Source organism: Salvelinus namaycush, chromosome 30, assembly GCF_016432855.1.
Source record: "Salvelinus namaycush isolate Seneca chromosome 30, SaNama_1.0, whole genome shotgun sequence".
Lineage (NCBI taxonomy): Eukaryota > Metazoa > Chordata > Actinopteri > Salmoniformes > Salmonidae > Salvelinus > Salvelinus namaycush.
Genome location: NC_052336.1, coordinates 30,056,617 through 30,075,264, shown reverse-complemented (window position 1 = coordinate 30,075,264; position 18,648 = coordinate 30,056,617). Strand labels below are relative to the sequence as shown.

The 18,648-nt window shown below is 40.4% G+C and overlaps 1 protein-coding gene across 1 annotated transcript in view; it reads right to left on the bottom strand.

Moving 5' to 3' along the window:
• Window positions 1-18,648, bottom strand: part of LOC120025092 (SH3 and multiple ankyrin repeat domains protein 2-like) — a 167,776-nt gene that overhangs the window by 20,419 nt on the left and 128,709 nt on the right. Inside the window, exons 16-19 of the mRNA XM_038969526.1 lie at window positions 7,967-8,102; window positions 7,690-7,770; window positions 333-439; window positions 82-205 (exon numbers count right to left, since the gene is read on the bottom strand). Of these exons, the coding sequence (XP_038825454.1) occupies window positions 82-205; window positions 333-439; window positions 7,690-7,770; window positions 7,967-8,102 (448 nt within the window). The remainder of the gene's footprint in view (window positions 1-81; window positions 206-332; window positions 440-7,689; window positions 7,771-7,966; window positions 8,103-18,648) is intronic.

Genomic DNA, 18,648 nt, shown 5'->3' with positions numbered 1-18,648 from the left:
ACTTAATGAAGCCAGTTACTCTCTGGAAACGGTCATCATAGTGTGGCCTAGAGTGGGGCCATACATTAGACACACACACACCTATGGACTTCTGTCTCCTCATGGTGCCACCCTTGGCAAGTATGCCCAGGAATGCCCCCCCTCTAGGACTGCCTGGCATGGTGGGTGGTACCACTGCCACACCCCCCTGGCGGTCGTACATGGACTGTAAACCAGAGTTGGGTAGGGTTAGAGTTTAACATGTCCACAACACAGTAAGTATTGATCAAGACCATGCTTTAGATAGAAACGTCTGCTAAATGGCATATATTATACTGTGTGGAGTAACTCACATTCATGTCAGTAGGCGTGACCAAACAGCGGCTGGAGGGGCGTGGCTTAACGGTGGCCACCTTCATGTCCACGGCATTCTGGGAAGGTGACACCTCGTCCACTTTATCTGCAAAACAAACCCCACCCCCTATGAGTGACACGGTAAATAGGGCGGGAGTTCTTTAATCCTAAAAATGTCACGGGCCAAATGCGTTCGCAAGCCAGTCATTTTCATGACCCCTTCCTCAGTTTCCAAACTAAATTGAGGCTGAAACAGAGAAAAAATAAACACAATAAAATAAAATAAAAAACATGTAATTTTGGGAAGAGGCCAGCCTTGGAAGCCGTGCAAGCCTTTAAACTTATATTATGTAATATTTAATTGTATTTGTTTTTGGAAAGCCTCCATGCATTTGGGGATGTTACTGTACTTAGAGTGACTTGAAAACATATCCTCTTCTTCTGACCATCTACACACAGAGGGAAGAGAGTGGAATCAGCCTTAACCTGGACTTAGATTACTAACAACCTCTAACACACACACACACACACACACACACACACACACACACACACACACACACACACACACACACACACACACACACGCACACACACACACACACACGCACACACACACACACACACACACACACACAATCATACACATATATTCTGAAACTATGGGTGACTTCTTCTATCTGGCCATTTTCTGTGGCATGATGTGTATAGATTCAGTTTCTGATGCCACTTCAGTAAAAACCACTCCAATTTCATCCATATCCCATGCAATCTGTTCTGCTGTGTAGATCCTGCTATATAACATTATTGCCAATCTGTTGCCAACTTTTCCAATCATATGGGATTGAAGCCTACAGATTTATTATAATTCATGTAGCAGGATCAACAAAACAGATGGCATGAACTCCAGTTTTTACAGACCAGTTTTGAGATGTGAAAACCTCTGACAAACTTTGATTTTGGGGTGAACTATCCATTTAATAGTTCATGAGATACCTGAATAAACCAAAGTTCAACATTTCACCTATGTGACATATCTGACATAAGCAATGTTTGAAATACAATACCATGGTATCACGTTATTGAGTCTGATGTCCATTCAGTATGCACAGAGATTAGACTGTAATAAAATCATGCATTCTCATTGGTGCAAACAATTACATTCAATGACAAATCAACTTACTACTTACTGTAAGTTACAGTACTTGTTGTCAGGGTTGGGGTCAATTCCATTTAATTTCCAGTCAATTCCGGAAGTGCACTGATATTCTGAATTGGAATTTCGTTTACTTTTTGAAAAGTCACAGTCGGTATTCACGTAATAATAAGGAATTCCCCTCGACCGCGGCCACAAATTGGGAAAAACCTAAATTCTTTCCTATTTTACCCCCATTGTAAAAGAGGCAACTTCAATGTTGATTTTTTTGTATCCCAGGAAGAATTAGCAAGCAACAGCAAGCTAGCTAAATAGGACAAATTAGCTAGCAACTGCAAGCTAGCTAGCTAAATTGCCATAAATGTTTAATGCTTTTAGACCTGTCCCCAAATTAATATAATTGGTTCAGAGTTGGTTTTGATATTTCAACCTGCGTGTCGTGATCGCGTTTGGTGTGGGGGGACAAAATCAATATGCGCACGAAGGCGCACGCGGACGTTTGGGCATGGTCTAAGTAGTGAGAACGCTAGAGAGCAGGCAATGTTGAAAAGTAATCTTCAGACATGTTGTACTTTTCTTAAATGTAGTTTTGGAATTAAATAAACAAGCAGTCAACAACAAAATTGGTTTGAAATGGGGAAACCTAGGTATCCACAGGTTGTTTTGCCCACAGTCGGACAGGATCGCTAAGTTCTATTTAATACCGACTGGGTCTATTGACCGGAATTTGAATGGAACTGACCCCGACACTGCTTGTTGTACTGACTTTATCATGCAAATATTACCAGACAATGACATACTGAGTAGGTATCTTTCTCAGGGGGAAAACACATTTGTAAATGAAACAAACCACTTTGTAAATATAATTAAAAATATATTGTTAATGCAGTCAATAAAACCAAGGCATACAAGTCAGTGATTTGTGGGTTAGTGCTCAAGTCATCCATCCAACATACTGTACTTTGTGTGAAACATGCCTACGTAACTTACCACCTTTCTTTTTCCTTAGTGTGGCTTGGGAGGGATAGAGAAAGAGTGCTCTGTATTTGATATGTGTATTTGACCCAGGTCTGATGAAAAGTACACTACATGGCCAAAAGTATGTGGACACCACATATGAGTGGATTTAGCTATTTCAGCCAAACCCGTTGCTGACAGGTGTATAAAATCGAGCACACAAACATTTGCAGTAGAATGCCATCTTTCCAACAAGTCAGTTTCTGCCTTGCTAGAGCTGCGCCGGTCAACTGTAAGTGCTGTTATTGTGACGTGAAAACGTCTAGGAGCAACAATGGCTCAGCCACGAAGTGGTAGGCCATACAAGCTCACAGAATGGGACCACTGATTGCTGAAGCGCGTAGCGTGTAAAAATTGACTGTCCTCTGTTGGGGGTTACCCTGGGGGTCGGGTGTGGGGCTACACCAATGCCATGATTACTGTATATATGTGATAACCTTTGTATACTTGCAATGCGCAATGATGGAAAAGTACTGGGTAAAAGGAGATGTACTGCTTTAGTTCTCAGGCTGAGAACTGCCTGCACCTGCTGAGTCACGCAGCCTCAAGGCCAAGATAGTAGAGTGAGAAACCACAGTCTAGACATGTTTTTCTCACCTTAGATACTTTGTATCTAATCCATTGCAACAATGTTAAGGTATGATTGACGGTAGGTTGTCCACACCAACTAGTATAAGGAGGGATGTCTCCTGTTTCGCCACACAGATCTTTACTATAGACTACTGAGGTATTCTGTATGTGAATCTCTGTCTGCAATTGCATTTCGTTACTAGAGTTTTATACCAAGGTTCCTGTGTCTTGGTCATCTATCTGGAAGACTGATTGTTGAAGGAAACCTACATCACCCCATGCAAAGGACCACCCAACACCTCGCTTGCAACACTGACTACCGAGTTCCAAACTGCCTCTGGAAGCAACGTCAGCACAATTGTTTGTCGGGCGCTTCATGAAATGGGTTTCCATGGCCGAGCAGCCACACACAAGCCTAATATCACCATGCGCAATGCCAAGCGTCAGTTGGAGTGGTGCAAAGCCCGTCGTCATTGGACTCTGGAGCAGTGGAAACATTTACTGGAGTGATTAATCACGCTTCACCATCTGGCAGTCCGATGGACAAATCTGGGTTTGGTGGATGCCAGGAGAACGCTACCTACCCGAATGCATAGTGCCAACTGTCAATTTTGGTGGAGGAGGAATACTGGTCTGGGGCTGTTTCATGGTTCGGGTTAGGCCCCTTAGTTCCAGTAAAGGGAAATCTTAACGCTACTGCATACAATGACATTATAGACGATTCTGTGCTTCCAACTTTGTGGCAACAGTTTAGGGAAGACCCTTTCCTGTTTCAGCATGACAATGCCCCTGTGCACAAAGCGAGGTCCATACAGAAATGGTTTGACGAGATCGGTGTGAAAGAACTTGACTGGCCTGCACAGAGCCCTGACCTCAACTCCATCAAACACCTTGGGGATGAATTGGAACGCCGACTGCGAGCCATGCCTAATCGACCAACAGCAGTGCCCGACCTAACTAATGCTCTTGTGGCTGAATGGAAGCAAGTCCCTGCAGCAATGTTCCAACATCTAGAGGAAAGCCTTCCCAGAAGAATGGAGGCTGTTATAGCAGCAAAGGGGGGACCAACTCCATATTAATGCCCATCATTTTGGAATGAGATGTTTGACGAGCAGGAGTCCACATACTTTTTGTAAATGTATAAGCATGAAAAGCAAAATACCAAATTTGTAATGAGCAGCCATATAGATAGAACTTTATGACATTTTCTATCCGATACAGCAAAGAAAAGACGGTATTAAAATAGCAATGAACAGCAAAATTAGTAGTAGAATTCATGCATGTGTCAACTGAGATCAGGGACGTACTGTACAAGTGACATTGGCCTGACACTTTCATTTCAGAAAAATCTCCCTTTCTCTCTTCACGTCTCCTCTTCTCTCTATCTCTATTCCCAGCCTCTCCCCTCTCCCTTCATTTATCTGCTCCCTCTATCTCAATCTCTCTCTTCCTTTCCTCCCACTGTGGTCGTTCAGTAGTGTTATTGATGTATTACGTGTTTCTCCTGTTTCCTACCTTTCACACAGTGTTAATTTCGTCAACAATAACTATGATGAAAAACACTTGTCAACTACCTATTTTTCCTGACAAAAACTATGACAATAACGAGACAAGAAGCCCTGGAAAAAAACTATAACAAGTTACTTTTCATTTTAGCCGATGAAAATGTGACGAGACCAGAATTCCACGTGAGACTAACGGACATTTAATTTGACATGAAGTTCGTTTTTATCTGTTTTGTCCAATCCTAAGCATGCATGCATCCATAATATTTCATCCAATCCTCTCATTGACAGAATTGACATCTTTCAGTTGGCCGGTCCGATTGAGCTGATCTGCCTGGCTCTCCCAGTCAATCTTTTGAACTGATGAGAAGCCAGGACACTTGACTTGTAACTACCTTCAACTAGAAACAATGTTTACTCTCTCTCTCTCTTACTTTCATGTAGGCTATTTTTGCTTTGATCACATCAGAAGCTCTATTTTCCCATGTGCACTGTTATTCATTCATCTGTGCTGCAGCTCTTACATCACGTTCCCCAAATGCGAGTCACGGTTGCTTTTTTCCTAAGGGAAAAACGAATGCTATATGTTGAATATTAGGAGTACAGTAATATTACTGGTATTTCCTTTTCAAGGAAACTGCTGTAATTTACCCCCTGGAGAAAAAATCTGAGATGTAAATTGTTTAACCTGTAGCCAAGGCTTTATGGTCTATATCAAGGGGGGGCAAAGTACTGTCTGCCGGGCGCTTCAATCCAGCCCACGAGACATAATATATTTAAAAAATATATATATATATATATTCACACACATATATATATATATATTTTACCCCTTTTTTCTCCCCAATTTCATGGCATCCAATTGGTAGTTACAGTCTTGTCCCATCGCTGCAACTCCCGTACAGACTCGGGAGAGGCGAAGGTTGAGAGCTGCACGACCCAGCCAAGCAGCACTGCTTCTTGACACAATGCCCACTTAACCCAGAAGCCAACTGCACCAATGTGACAGAGGAAACGCCATACACCTGGCGACTGTGTCAGTATGCATGTGCCCGGCCACCCACAGGAGTCGCTAGAGCGCGATGGGACAAGGAAATCTCAGCCTGCCAAACCCTCTCCTAACCCAGACGACACTGGGCCAATTGTGCATGGGTCTCCCAGTCACGGCCAGCTGTGACACAGCCTGGGATCGAACCCGGGTCTGTAGTGACACCTCAAGCACTTTGATGCAGTGCCTTAGACCGCTGCGCCACTCGGGAGGCCCCCACAAATTGATTTTAACAAACAATTGGTCCCCCCCTCCGTTGAATTTCAAAATCCCGATGTGGCCCTTGAGCAAAAGGTTTGCCCACCCCTGGTCTATATGCTTACTAATGGCATTGATTACAATCTGCCACAATATCAATGTTGCCAGCTAAGGTATACAAGTGGATAGTAGATCTAGTTGGACAAGACTATCTGAATGTGCACGTGATGGAAGTCAACCCCAGGCTAGGATGGGGGGTTATAAATGACATCCTGTTTCTTTGTTCTGTGGAGAAAAGCTGAGGACAGGGGGAATGAACATCTACCATCTACCTCCCAGCAGAACACCTATGATTTGTCCTTTTCAAATAGATCTATTTCTCTCCCCCTGACTTGCTTTGGGGTTTGTGTTATTGAATAATAACACCAACTGCTAACAGTACCATCTGAAATTCAGTGAAATATATTTTCCATGACAAAAAATATTGTATTTTAAGCTGTTTGAAGCTGGTGTACAAAACCGAAAGTAAAAGACGCAAAAACTAAACTTAAGAACAGGAAGCATAGAAATAGCCAACTTGTTACATATCTACTGCTTCTTAGACTTGCTTTCAAAGCAAATGACAGATATATAAACTCACATTTCTATATGAATAACCCCCCCCAAAAAAGTTACATATTGCAGCTTTAATAGAAAAAAAGGATTATGTGACTAAAATGGCTGTGTCTAAAACTACACTGAAATTGTCCAAAATTTAAATAAAACTAACGAAGGATGACATGACTAAAATGTGACTAAGACTAAAACTACATCTTAAAATAGCGGCCAAAATTAACACCACAAGTTTCATCCCCATTGACCCTCTCTGTTTCTCTCTCTCCCTCTCCCTGTCTTTCCTCCCGGTCTTCTCTCTCTCTCTCTTTTCTCTCTCCCTGGTTCCCTCCCATTTTCCCTCTCTGTTTCTCACTTTCTCCCTGTTCCTTGTATTTGAGCTCTCTCTTCTCTCTCCCTCAATCCTCCTCCTCCTCTTCTTTCTCTGTTTGTCTTTCCCCTAGCTGAGTTAGCAGGGTGGTGCTATACCGTAGCGTGTGTCCCTAGCTGCCCACCAGTTCCTCCTCCTCTCACCAGTGTTCTAAAGCAACCCTTCTCAGAAGCGCTGACTGTTCCCTCTGTCAGAACACATTACCATCACACTGCGCTCCCATTCAACACATGGGCCCTCAAATGAGATCTTAGCCCACCACACATACACCCATACACACGTGCATACACACAGTCACAAACGCAGACACATACTCACACACGCAGATATACGCTCTCACAGACACACACACACACACAACCGTGTCTGTGTTTCTAACTCGAAGACGCTGATGCAACTCTAATGCCAACTTTACAACTAGCCAGATACTCGTTTCCATGGTAGTTAAGCAAAGAAAATGATCTGTGGAGGTATTTTCACAAACGACCGCTCCTCATGCAATGGCGCAGCAAATCACTCTGAGAAATCGGTAATAAATAATAGCAAAAATATGACAATCTAAAATAATACATGGTTAACATAATTAACAGCATGTTTTGGTTTGAACCAATGGGCTTGACACTACAGCTTAGCAGGTTCAAAAGATGAATAAAATGTCAATGAATCAGCATGTTGAATATGTTGAATATTAGATGCCCTTCCCACACCAGTAGGCTACATACTGTATGTTCAGCTCCACTCCTTACCTTTACTGTCTTCCACTAATGGCAGGTAAATAACAAACCAACAGGGACAGGAGGGAAAGATCGAAAAGAGGGCGTGGTTAAAGAGGCATCGTCTCAGTGACTCCTTTGTGAGAGCCTGTCAGCTTGCTCCTTACCTAGTTCTTCCAGTTCAGAGGTCATAGACTTGGAGCGCATAGACAGGGCGGTTGTGGGGGCTCTCTTTGGCGGTGGGGGGGCTAAGAGAAAGAGAGAGATGGAGAGAGGTAACGAGAGAGAGAGGCAGAGACAGAAACATTTAGTAGGAATTTGGCATTTATTGACACATTTCAACACCCAAAATCCATTTAGCGTTTTCGCATGAGTATTGGTTGTTGGGGCAGCATTGTGCTGCTACTGGGGTGGCAAGCATAAAGTGGTGTAGGGGTATAGTACCTTTTTTGCGTGCGGTGTCCTCTGGGTCCATATTCCTGCTGACCGTTACCACTTTGATGATGAGGCTGTTCCCTGCATGACGGATCATGTTGACCACCTGCCTGTGGCCCACCTTCACCACATTCTCCTGGTTGACCTAACAACACACACAACACACACTCTTACAGTACACATATTTATATACCTGTGCTCTAACACACACACACACACACAAACACAACAGTATGACATAAAACAGATATGACAGTGTGAATTTGGTCCAGTAACCATGGAAACCTAATCCATTCAGACATTCCAGATCAGAATGTGTGTGAGTGAAACCATGGCAACAGTAATCACAGGCACCACGTTCACTTGTAATGCCAGAGCACAGACCCCATGTGATACTAACACACACAGAGAGAGAGATAGAGTGAGAAAAAGAGGTATTTAGGGAATTTGATACATTGTATCAGCAAGACAACCAAGTTGTTCCTCACATATATTTTTTACAAGAGAAACTGTTGAATTATTCAACATTTTAACAAATGGGGATCACACAATACTAAAACAGGAATGACATTCTCAGTAACGGTTGCACAAAAAGAATTGTGTGCAAACCACGCCCCCCAAACATTCAAATGAGCACCTGCCTCTAACTGGGCTTGGTGTGGGCTGGCCTGTGTTTGGCTATGCTAGGCTAACCCATGTCAGGCTGGTGTGAGCTAACCCACATTGGGTTTAGTGTAAGCTATTCCGTGTTGGGTTTATGTGGGCTAGCCTGTGTTGGACTGCTGTAGGCTAGCCCATGTTTGGCGTGGGCTAGCCTGTGTAGGAATTGTTGTGGGCTAGCAGGTGCTGAGTTGGTGTGGGCTTGGTGTGCGCTACTGTGCTTTTTTACCTTGTCGGCTCAGGGATTCGATCCAGCAACCTTTCGGTTACTGGCCCAACGCTCTAACCACTAGGCTACCTGCCGCCTCTTGCAACAGCTGCATAGTGCGGATCCTTGCCTATATAAAGTTTGAGGGAGTTCGTCCCTTCTAACCTCCCCGTGGTATTGTGCTATATTCTGTCGAAAACAAGTTTCATTTAAGAAGACCACAAATGGGGATTTTATTGCTCAATCTAATTAATGCCGAACATATTTTTTTTTATAGGCCTAATCCACAGACGTCAGTTCAACGTCTAGTTTTGATTTACATTTGGTTAAGTTGTCAACTAACGTGAATTCAATGTCAAATCAACCAAATAATTCACCATGTCATTGGATTTAGGTTAAAAGTTGGGTGAAAAAAAGACTAAATCCCCTTACGTTCTTGCCTTTTTGCAAATTCAATCAGTTTTCCATGTTGATTCAACATCGTCACATTGAATTGTTTGGTTGGAATGACATGTAAACAATGCTGAGTCAACCAGTTTTTGCCCAGTGGGAATGGACAAATGCTCTAACTCGCACACACACCTTTGATAGACGTAACACCTAACACCTGCAAATGATTGCGATATTATAGTGACACCAACAAAAATGTAAAACAATATATAGGCCTGTAGCAAATGCAGCGTACGACATACATGTTTCACATGCAAATACAATAGCACTTTCGGTAGTACTCGGTAGCATGCCATTCCGGGGGGAGCATTTCTTTTTCAACTCGAAGAAATGCGTCCAATCAGTCCTTAATGACAACAAAATCATGAACAACAGAATAGGCTAATACGTCCTCCGTTGTGGGGTTATGCTCAGGTAAAACAATTTGGCTAATCTATATTTCCAAGTCCTCTTCTTGAATATCAAGGGGTATTATTATTGGAATGACTGAAAATCTAACAGACTCTGTTTCTTTATGTAAAGATATAACCTAATCGTATTATTATCTGTAGTAGAAAACAATGGGTTAGAAGATGCCAACATAACCGACCCATAAAGTAAAAGGAAACACCATTTATGGCCAGCTATGTAAACTCTAACATTGATTTATCCTGCAACAGATGTACTTCAATTGGTAATATTCATTATTGTCTTCTTCTAATGCCTCTTAAGCAGGTTGACATTTATTGGGGTGAGTCTTGTCCTTGCGGCAGAACTGAGCGATTTCCACTAGATGGGCCAGCTGCAAAGTAAAAATGGGCTGGCTATATTGTAACAATTAATGAAAACAATTATTATTATTATTTTTCTCTTAATATTAAGGTTAGCGTTAGGCATTAGGCTTAGAAGTGTGGTTAAGGTTAGGGTTAAAATGTGCCAGCTAGTGACCACTCTGCAGAGCTGCCTCCAGAACAAGATTCATGACGAAAAACACGAACCTGCGCCTCTTAGGGGGAAGAAGTATAAAAGTAACTGGAAGAAATTTGATTACTTTACTGAGCTTTGGTAATTCAAAAGTTATGTTACTGACTACATTTTTGGACAGCAACTAGTAACTGTAACGGATTACATTTAGAAACTAACCTACCCAACCCTGGGTACCAGTTTGAGTTTTTCCAACCACATCTTAACTAGCGTTGAATGGCGGGAACCCGGTTACTAGCTATGGTCACTAGCTGGCACATCCACAATGTCATAAAATCTGATTTTAACCTAACCTTAACACTAACTTTAACCACACTTCTAAGCCACTTCTAAGCCACTTCATCTCATATGTATATGTTTTATTCTATTCTACTGTATCTTAGTCTATGCCGCTCCGACATTGCTCATCCAAATATTTACATATTCTTAATTCCTTTCCTTTACTTTGGATTTGTGTGTATTGTGTGTATTGTTGTGAAATTGTTAGATATTATTTGTTAGTTATTACTGCACTGTTGGAGCTAGAAACACAAGCATTTCGCTACACCCTCAATAACATCTGCTAAACACGTTTATGTGACCAATAAAGCCACTCCTTTTTCCCGGGATAACTGTGAGTACCGGTACATTTATAATAAATTATTCATATGAACAGCATGGTGTGAAATGGAACTGTTAAATTAGGCTATATGTGATGTCTAAATCTGGTTTCTGCATGATGAATCAACGCTCAAGGTGGGGACAGACAGCCCATCTCAGTATGGAGCGTAGTTCACAATGCATGTAGACTTAGAGTATTCATATCATCCGGTAGGCCTACATTTGATGCAGCATAGCATATGCTACAGCAATATAAAGACAGATTGCGTGTCTAATTTCATCATCTCCATCTGGCTTTCGGGGGTCACCTTGTTTTTTAATTGTAAAGATGATACTTAAAAAAAAATTGTAGCTGCAGAGTTTTAAAACAGCCTATCACTCGAATATCATTGCACTCTCGCAGTCCTTCTCTCTCTCCATCAACTCCATTCAAATTGCATCCAAAATAGATAATCCTGTTCTAGATTGATATATAGCCCTATCTATAGATGTCCCACCCTACCTCCTTTCAGTTAATACATTCTATGCTGTATTAGCCTTATACTTAGCTAATTATTGATGGTTTATGCATAATTTGCTTCTAATTTATAGCCTCTGTCTCTTGCACAATACGCAAGCACCTGTGCTCCGCTGGCCTCTCCTTAAAAAAAATTCCTTAGCTCTTAGAGTCCCATGCAGGAAAAGCTAGACTAGAATTGCTTACTGGACATTATTTATTTTTTTGCATTTCTTATACTAATAGACTATTCAAAAAGGGGCACAATCTCTTTTTTGCTGAATGTTAAATACAGCAGCCAATAGAACTCACGGCTAATAACATCAGGGGAAATATTATGAAAGGTATATACAGTGGTTCTTCCTTTAAAAGTTTTGAGCTTATGCCGTTAGTGGTAGATGGTGGCATTCTGTCATTGCACCACAGTATCACAAGGGGGAGTTAGAGCGCTGATTTATCTGTAGTCTAAACTGTGGCACAAATTGACTGTTCGTAAAATTCACAGCTGTGCCATATAGATTGCAAAATAGTTGGGAAGAGATTTTCGATGTACCGATTCCATGGCACATGGTTTATGAATTGACACGCAATTTTCCGTTCCTCTTGATAGCCCTAATATTAAAAACAGTCAAATGCATTCTCTCCGTCGCCCAAACACACTTTAAACATTTGGATAATAAATAATTTAAAGCATATTGAATATAGAAGCCTCCTCTTAATAGTTCCGAGAGCCAACGATTATTATTATTATTAACCCTGCATTATAATTATATAAAAGCCCCTTAGATATTCTCACAGACCATAAATACATCCTATTCATAATGAATAATCAGATGTGTGTTGAAAGCTTGATTTGTTTTTACTTACAAAAGTTGAAGTCGGAAGTTTACATGCACCTTAGCCAAATACATTTAAACTCAGATTTTCACAATTGCTGACATTTAATCCTAGTAACAATTCCCGGTCTTAGGTCAGTTAGGATCACCACTTTATTTTAAGAATGTGAAATGTCAGAATAATAGTAGAGAGAATTATTTATTTCAGCTTTTATTTCTTTCATCACATTCCCAGTGGGTCAGAAGTTAACATACACTCAATTACTATTTGGTACCATTGCTTTTAAATTGTTTAACTTGGGTCAAACGTTGCGGGTAGCCTTCCACAAGGTGGGTGAATTTTGGCCCATTCCACCTGACAGTGCTGGTGTAACTGAGTCAGGTTTGTAGGCCTCCTTGCTCGCACATGCTTTTTCAGTTCTGCCCACAAATTTTCTATAGTATTGAGGTCAGGGCTTTGTGATGGCCACTCCAATACCTTGACTTTGTTGTCCTAAAGCCATTTTGCCACAACTTTGGAAGTATGCTTGGGGTCATTGTCCATTTGGAAGACCCATTTGCCACCAACTTTGTTGCTTCAATATCCATATAATTTTCCTCCTCATGATGCTATCTATTTTGTGACGTGCACCAGTCCCTCCTGCAGCAAAGCACCCCCACAACATGATGCTGCCACCCCCGTGCTTCACGGTTGGGATGGTGTTCTCCGGCTTGCAAGCCTCCCCCTTTTTCCTCCAAACATAACGATGGTCATTATGGCTAAACAGTTCTATTTTTGTTTCATCAGATCAGAGGACATTTCTCCAAAAAGTACGATCTTTGTCCCCATGTGCAGTTGCAAACCGTAGTCTAGCTTTTTTATGGCAGTTTTGGAGCAGTGGCTTCTTCCTTGCTGAGCGGCCTTTCAGGTTATGTCGATATAGGACTCGTTTTACTGTGGATATAGATACTTTTGTACCTGTTTCCTCCAGCATCTTCACAAGGTCCTTTGCTGTTGTTCTGGGATTGATTTGCACATTTCGCACCAAAGTACGTTCATCTCTAGGATACAGAACACGCCTCCTTCCTGAGCGGTATGACGGCTGCGTGTTCCCATGGTGTTTATACTTGCGTACTATTGTTTGTACAGATGAACGTGGTACTGTCAGGTGTGTGCGTACTAGTAGCGAAGTCAGGTGCAGGAGAGCAGAGAGTTGTGAACAGGCGCACAATTTATTGAAACCAACAGATGGACGCAACTGCGTCAAAACCTCCAGCCCATAGGCAAAAGTGCAAAACGCGCAAAACAGTCACAATAATTTATGTTTAACAATAAACATCTTCGTGAACAACACAATATAAGCAAACCAGTCTGGCGCGTCAACAATTAACACGTAACACAAACAATTTCACACAAAGACATGAGGGGGAACAGAGGAATAAATACATGCAGTGTGATTGGGGAATGAAAACCAGTTGTGCAGGGAACAAGACAAAACAAATGGATCAATGAAAAATGGAGCGGCGATGGCTAGAAAGCCGGTGACGTCAACCCGCCGAACGCCACCTGAACAAGGAGAGGAGCCGACTTCGGCGGAAGTCGTGACAGGTACCTTCAGGCGTTTGGAAATTGCTCCCAAGGATGAACTGGACTTGTGGAGGTCTACAATTTTTTTCTGAGGTCGGCTGATTTCTTTTGATTTTCCCATGATGTCAAGCAAATAGGCACTGAGTTTGAAGGTAGGCCTTGAAATACGTCCACAGGTACACCTCCAATTGACTCAAATGATGTCAATTAGCCTTACAGAAACTTCTAAAGCCATGACATAATTTTCTGGAATTTTCCAAGCTGTATAAAGGCACAGTCAACTTAGTGTATGTAAACTTCTGACCCACTGGAATTGTGATACAGTGAATTATAAGTGAAATAATCTGTCTGTAAACAATTGTTGGAAAAATTATTAAATTATTAAGTACCATACTCTAAAGTTTTACATTTCTAAATCCAAACGCAAAATGTCGGATAAAGCATATATTGTACAGTATTTTTTCATCAACATCTTTATGCTTTCGTTAATTAAATAATGATAAAAATGCTATTTTCAAAATGCAGATGTTTATTTCAACTATCAGCAGGACAATAGACTCTGGCCGAGTTTAGGGACTTAAAATATATTTATGGATCCATAACGATTTACTATGGGAATAAATATCACTGAGTGACATAGCATGGGGACTGGTCTGAATAAATCAATCAGATTTTTATTTGAAAATGTTAGGATTATTTTTCTCTTCACTATCACAATATTAAAAACGTTCAAATGCATTCATGAACTAAATCGCTTTAGCCGACATGTTACGGTTCATCTGATGAAGGTGCACATGGGCCTATTTATATAATGAATATGAATTCGGAGGGCAGAAATGATTAAATATTAAACTATTAGACCTCTCACTAAAGGCGTCAGCCATACAAAAGTTGTCTCACCCCATGTTTAAGAATGGCCTTTTTCCCTTTATTCAGATTACAACCGCTCACTTTCGGTTATTTGAAAACGAAATACTACAACAAATAATGTGGTTAAACTCAAATGTACTAATTGATTAAAAAAAACATATTTCTATAAAATAAAAAAGTATAATCTTTGTAAGGGAACTCCCCCCTCAATTGTACAAAATAACATGGCAAGTTATTGGCACCGAGCGGACCATATACACAATGGGATTGTGTGGGAAATCACACTATTTCTGGCGGTGTTTCAGCTAAAGTTGATGGCAAATGCCATATTGTAAATGAGCTGTGTAACACCCCAAAAATCCTATAGTGGGCGAGTGTGTTCTATCTAAATTTTTCATAGGCTTACTGTAACGCAAGTCAAGACCCAAGAGTAAAATTTTGAGATTTTGAAAGTTTTGGCAAAAACGTATCACCCCCTTAAAAAAGTGCTTTCTGGACCGTTTTTCGAAATTCTTTCGAGTTTTATGTCAATTACACATGTGTAAGAACTGTATGAAAATACTTTTGTCAAATTTTATTAACATAATTTTTTGGACATTTTTATTTGGACTTAAGGAATTTGTTTTGTGCATTTGGAATGTGATTTCATAGGAAGTCAAAAGTCAAAAGTCAAAAATGTCAAAAATTTGGAAAAAACGTATCACCCCCTTTAAATAAGTGCTTTCTGGACCGTTTTTCGAAATTCTTTCAATTTTTATGTCAATTACACATGTGTAAGAACTGTATGAAAATACTTTTGTCAAATTTTATTAACATAATTTTTAGGACATTTTTATTTGGACTTAAGGAATTTGTTTTGTGCATTTGGAATGTGATTTCATAGGAAGTCAAAAGTCAAAAGTCAAAAATGTCAAATATTTGGAAAAAATGTATCACCCCCTTTAAAAAAGTGCTTTCTGGACCGTTTTTTGAAATTCTTTCGATTTTTATGTCAATTACACATGTATAAGAACTGTATGAAAATACTTTAGTCACATTTTACTATCATCATTTTTTATAAATGTTTACTTGTACTTAAGGAATATGTTTTATGCATTTGGAATGTGATTTCATAGGAAGTCAAAAGTCAAAAGTTAAAAGTCAAAAATGTTAAAAATGTGGAAAAAACGTATATTCCATTTAAAAAAGTGCTTTCTGGACCGTTTTTTGAAATTCTTTCGATTTTTACGTCAATTACACATGTATAAGAACTGTATGAAAATACTTTAGTCACATTTTACTATCATCATTTTTTATAAATGTTTACTTGTACTTAAGGAATATGTTTTATGCATTTGGAATGTGATTTCATAGGAAGTCAAAAGTCAAAAGTTAAAAGTCAAAAATGTTAAAAATGTGGAAAAAACGTATATTCCATTTAAAAAAGTGCTTTCTGGACCGTTTTTTGAAATTCTTTCGATTTTTACGTCAATTACACATGTATAAGAACTGTATGAAAATACTTTAGTCACATTTTACTATCATCATTTTTTATAAATGTTTACTTGTACTTAAGGAATATGTTTTGTGCATTTGCAATCTGATTTAATACGAAGTCAAAAATGTGAATAAATTAGAAAAAACGTATCACCCCCAAACCTCCATAAATCACTCAGGCCAGCACCCATTGATTTGGGGCCGTAGTATAGTGCTCCCATGGACGTCTGGATGACACCTAAAAGCAATTAAAACCGTTTTGAAAAATGACGCCTGGTAACCCAAAACATGAAACATAGAATATTTTTTGACTTTGTTTGGAAACCTCCATAAATCACTCAGGCCGTACCCCATTGACTCGAGAAGAAAAAACATAAAATATTTTCCAGAAAAAAAACAGAATATTTTCTGAGTTTTTGTGAAAACCTCCATAAATCACTCAGGCCAGCCCCCATTGATTTTTGGCCGTAGAATAGTGCTCCCAGAGCGGGTATGGAGGTCTGGATGCCCCCTAAACGCAATTTCAACCATCTTGAAACATGGCACCTGGTAACCCCAAAAAAATACCAGGTGCACGAACAGTTTGGACTTGTGTGTGTGTGTGTGTGAGCTTTTCTTTGACATCTGTTTAGAGAAATGACTGATTTACAGTTCATGAAGGTTGCCTAATCACATACTTAAAGTTTTGGAAAGATCTGACTTTTTTAACCCTTTGAAACAGCACCTATGACCCCATTTTAAGGCACTTCCGGTTGTCACAGGAAGCTATAAGTAAATACCTATCCTGATCGTGGTATGCTTTTACAGAATCCTGAGTTTTAAGTCTATACGTTAAGAACTGACTGATTTACACAGGGTTGAATGCACCATAAATCACAAACTGCTGGTTGGGTATGGCAAAACACTTTTAGGGTGATTTTATCACTTCCGGTTGCTCCAGGAAGCTTAGAATCGACACAGGTAGACCTCATAGTGGCTTGATGGATTGTCATTGAAGACTGGTTCATAAGACATTCATAACCCACATAGGGTTTATTTAAAGAATGCACGTTACATTTGCAATATGGTTCAACACATCATATTGCAAAAGTAACACACACTGTTGATTTCAGAATGCTATTTTGGTGCATTCGTGGAAGGCGCTGTGAATTTTGGGCCTGCTCTGAAATATGTGATAGTTGGCTTCTAAAGGAGTTGGAAAAAGTGAGTTTGGAGTCAGATGGTATCAGTTTGGTGTCTGAAAAGATGTAATTGACTTATGGACACTGACTTGCTAGTTGACTTTTGTACATTTGGAATATGTTTCAACAGGGAGGTACCATGAGGAAAAAGCGACATGATGAAATTTAACACAACGAGCGATGGAGAGGAACCACTATCACTGCCCGGCCATCCTGAGGTCATCAGGACGTTGACTTTTGTATTTATAAAGTATTTAAAGAATGCCCGTTACATTTTTGACTGATTTACATAGGGCTGAATGCACTATTTCTCTCAAACTGCAGGTTGGCTATGGCAAACACTTTTAGGGTGATTTAACCACTTCCGGTTGCTCCAGGAAGCTTAGAATCGACACAGGTAGACCTCATGGTGGCCTGATGGACTGACATCAAAGACAGGTTCATAAGACATTCATAACCCACATAGGCTTCAGGTTGAATTGAGAGGTGCAGTCAATGTATTCCTATGGGGCGACATGTCATTGTAAATTGTTTGATGTAAACACCAGCTTTTAACTGTTAAGGGTTAATGCCACAAGGTCAAGGTTAGGCTTGCACAGATCGGGAGGACCTTAAGAACATTCCTGAGGTGAAATTGTGCTTCTAACCTTAACGGTTCTCTCTCTGTCTCCCAAAAGCAAATAAAATTGACATGAGGTCAAAAGGTCATTTGGGTCCATTTTCTTGTAACGGTCGCTGCGCTCAGACCGAGCGAGCTACGGTCAAGCGGGGCATCTCGTTGAACTCGGCACGGCCTGGAGATAATAGTAATGCCATTGCAGGTTTTGTGTGACTTTAAGCACCGTACTTTTTCACTCCATCCCTGCTGTGTGTGTGTTTGAGAGCTTTTCTTTGACATCTTTTGGGAGAAATGACTGATTTACACTTCATGAGGGTTGTCTAATCACATATATGAAGTTTTGAAAAGTTCTGACGTTTTAACCCTTCAATACTGCATCTATGACACCATCTTAAGGCACTTCCGGTTGTCACAGGAAGCTATAAATAAACACATATCTTGAATGGAGTATGCTGTTACAGAATCCTGAGTTTTAAGTCTGTATGTTAAAAATTGACTGATCTACACATGTTTGAATGCAGTGATTTTCACAATTGCAGGCAATGTAAATCAAAACACTTTTAGGGTGAATTTAATCACTTCCGGTTGCTCCAGGAAGCTTAGAATCGACACAGGTAGACCTCGTGGTGGCCTGATGGACTGACATCAAAGACAGGTTCATAAGACATTCATAACCCACATAGGCTTCAGGTTGAATTTAGAGGCGCAGTCAATGTATTCCATTGGGGAGACATGTCATTGTAAAGTGTTTGATGTAAACACCTT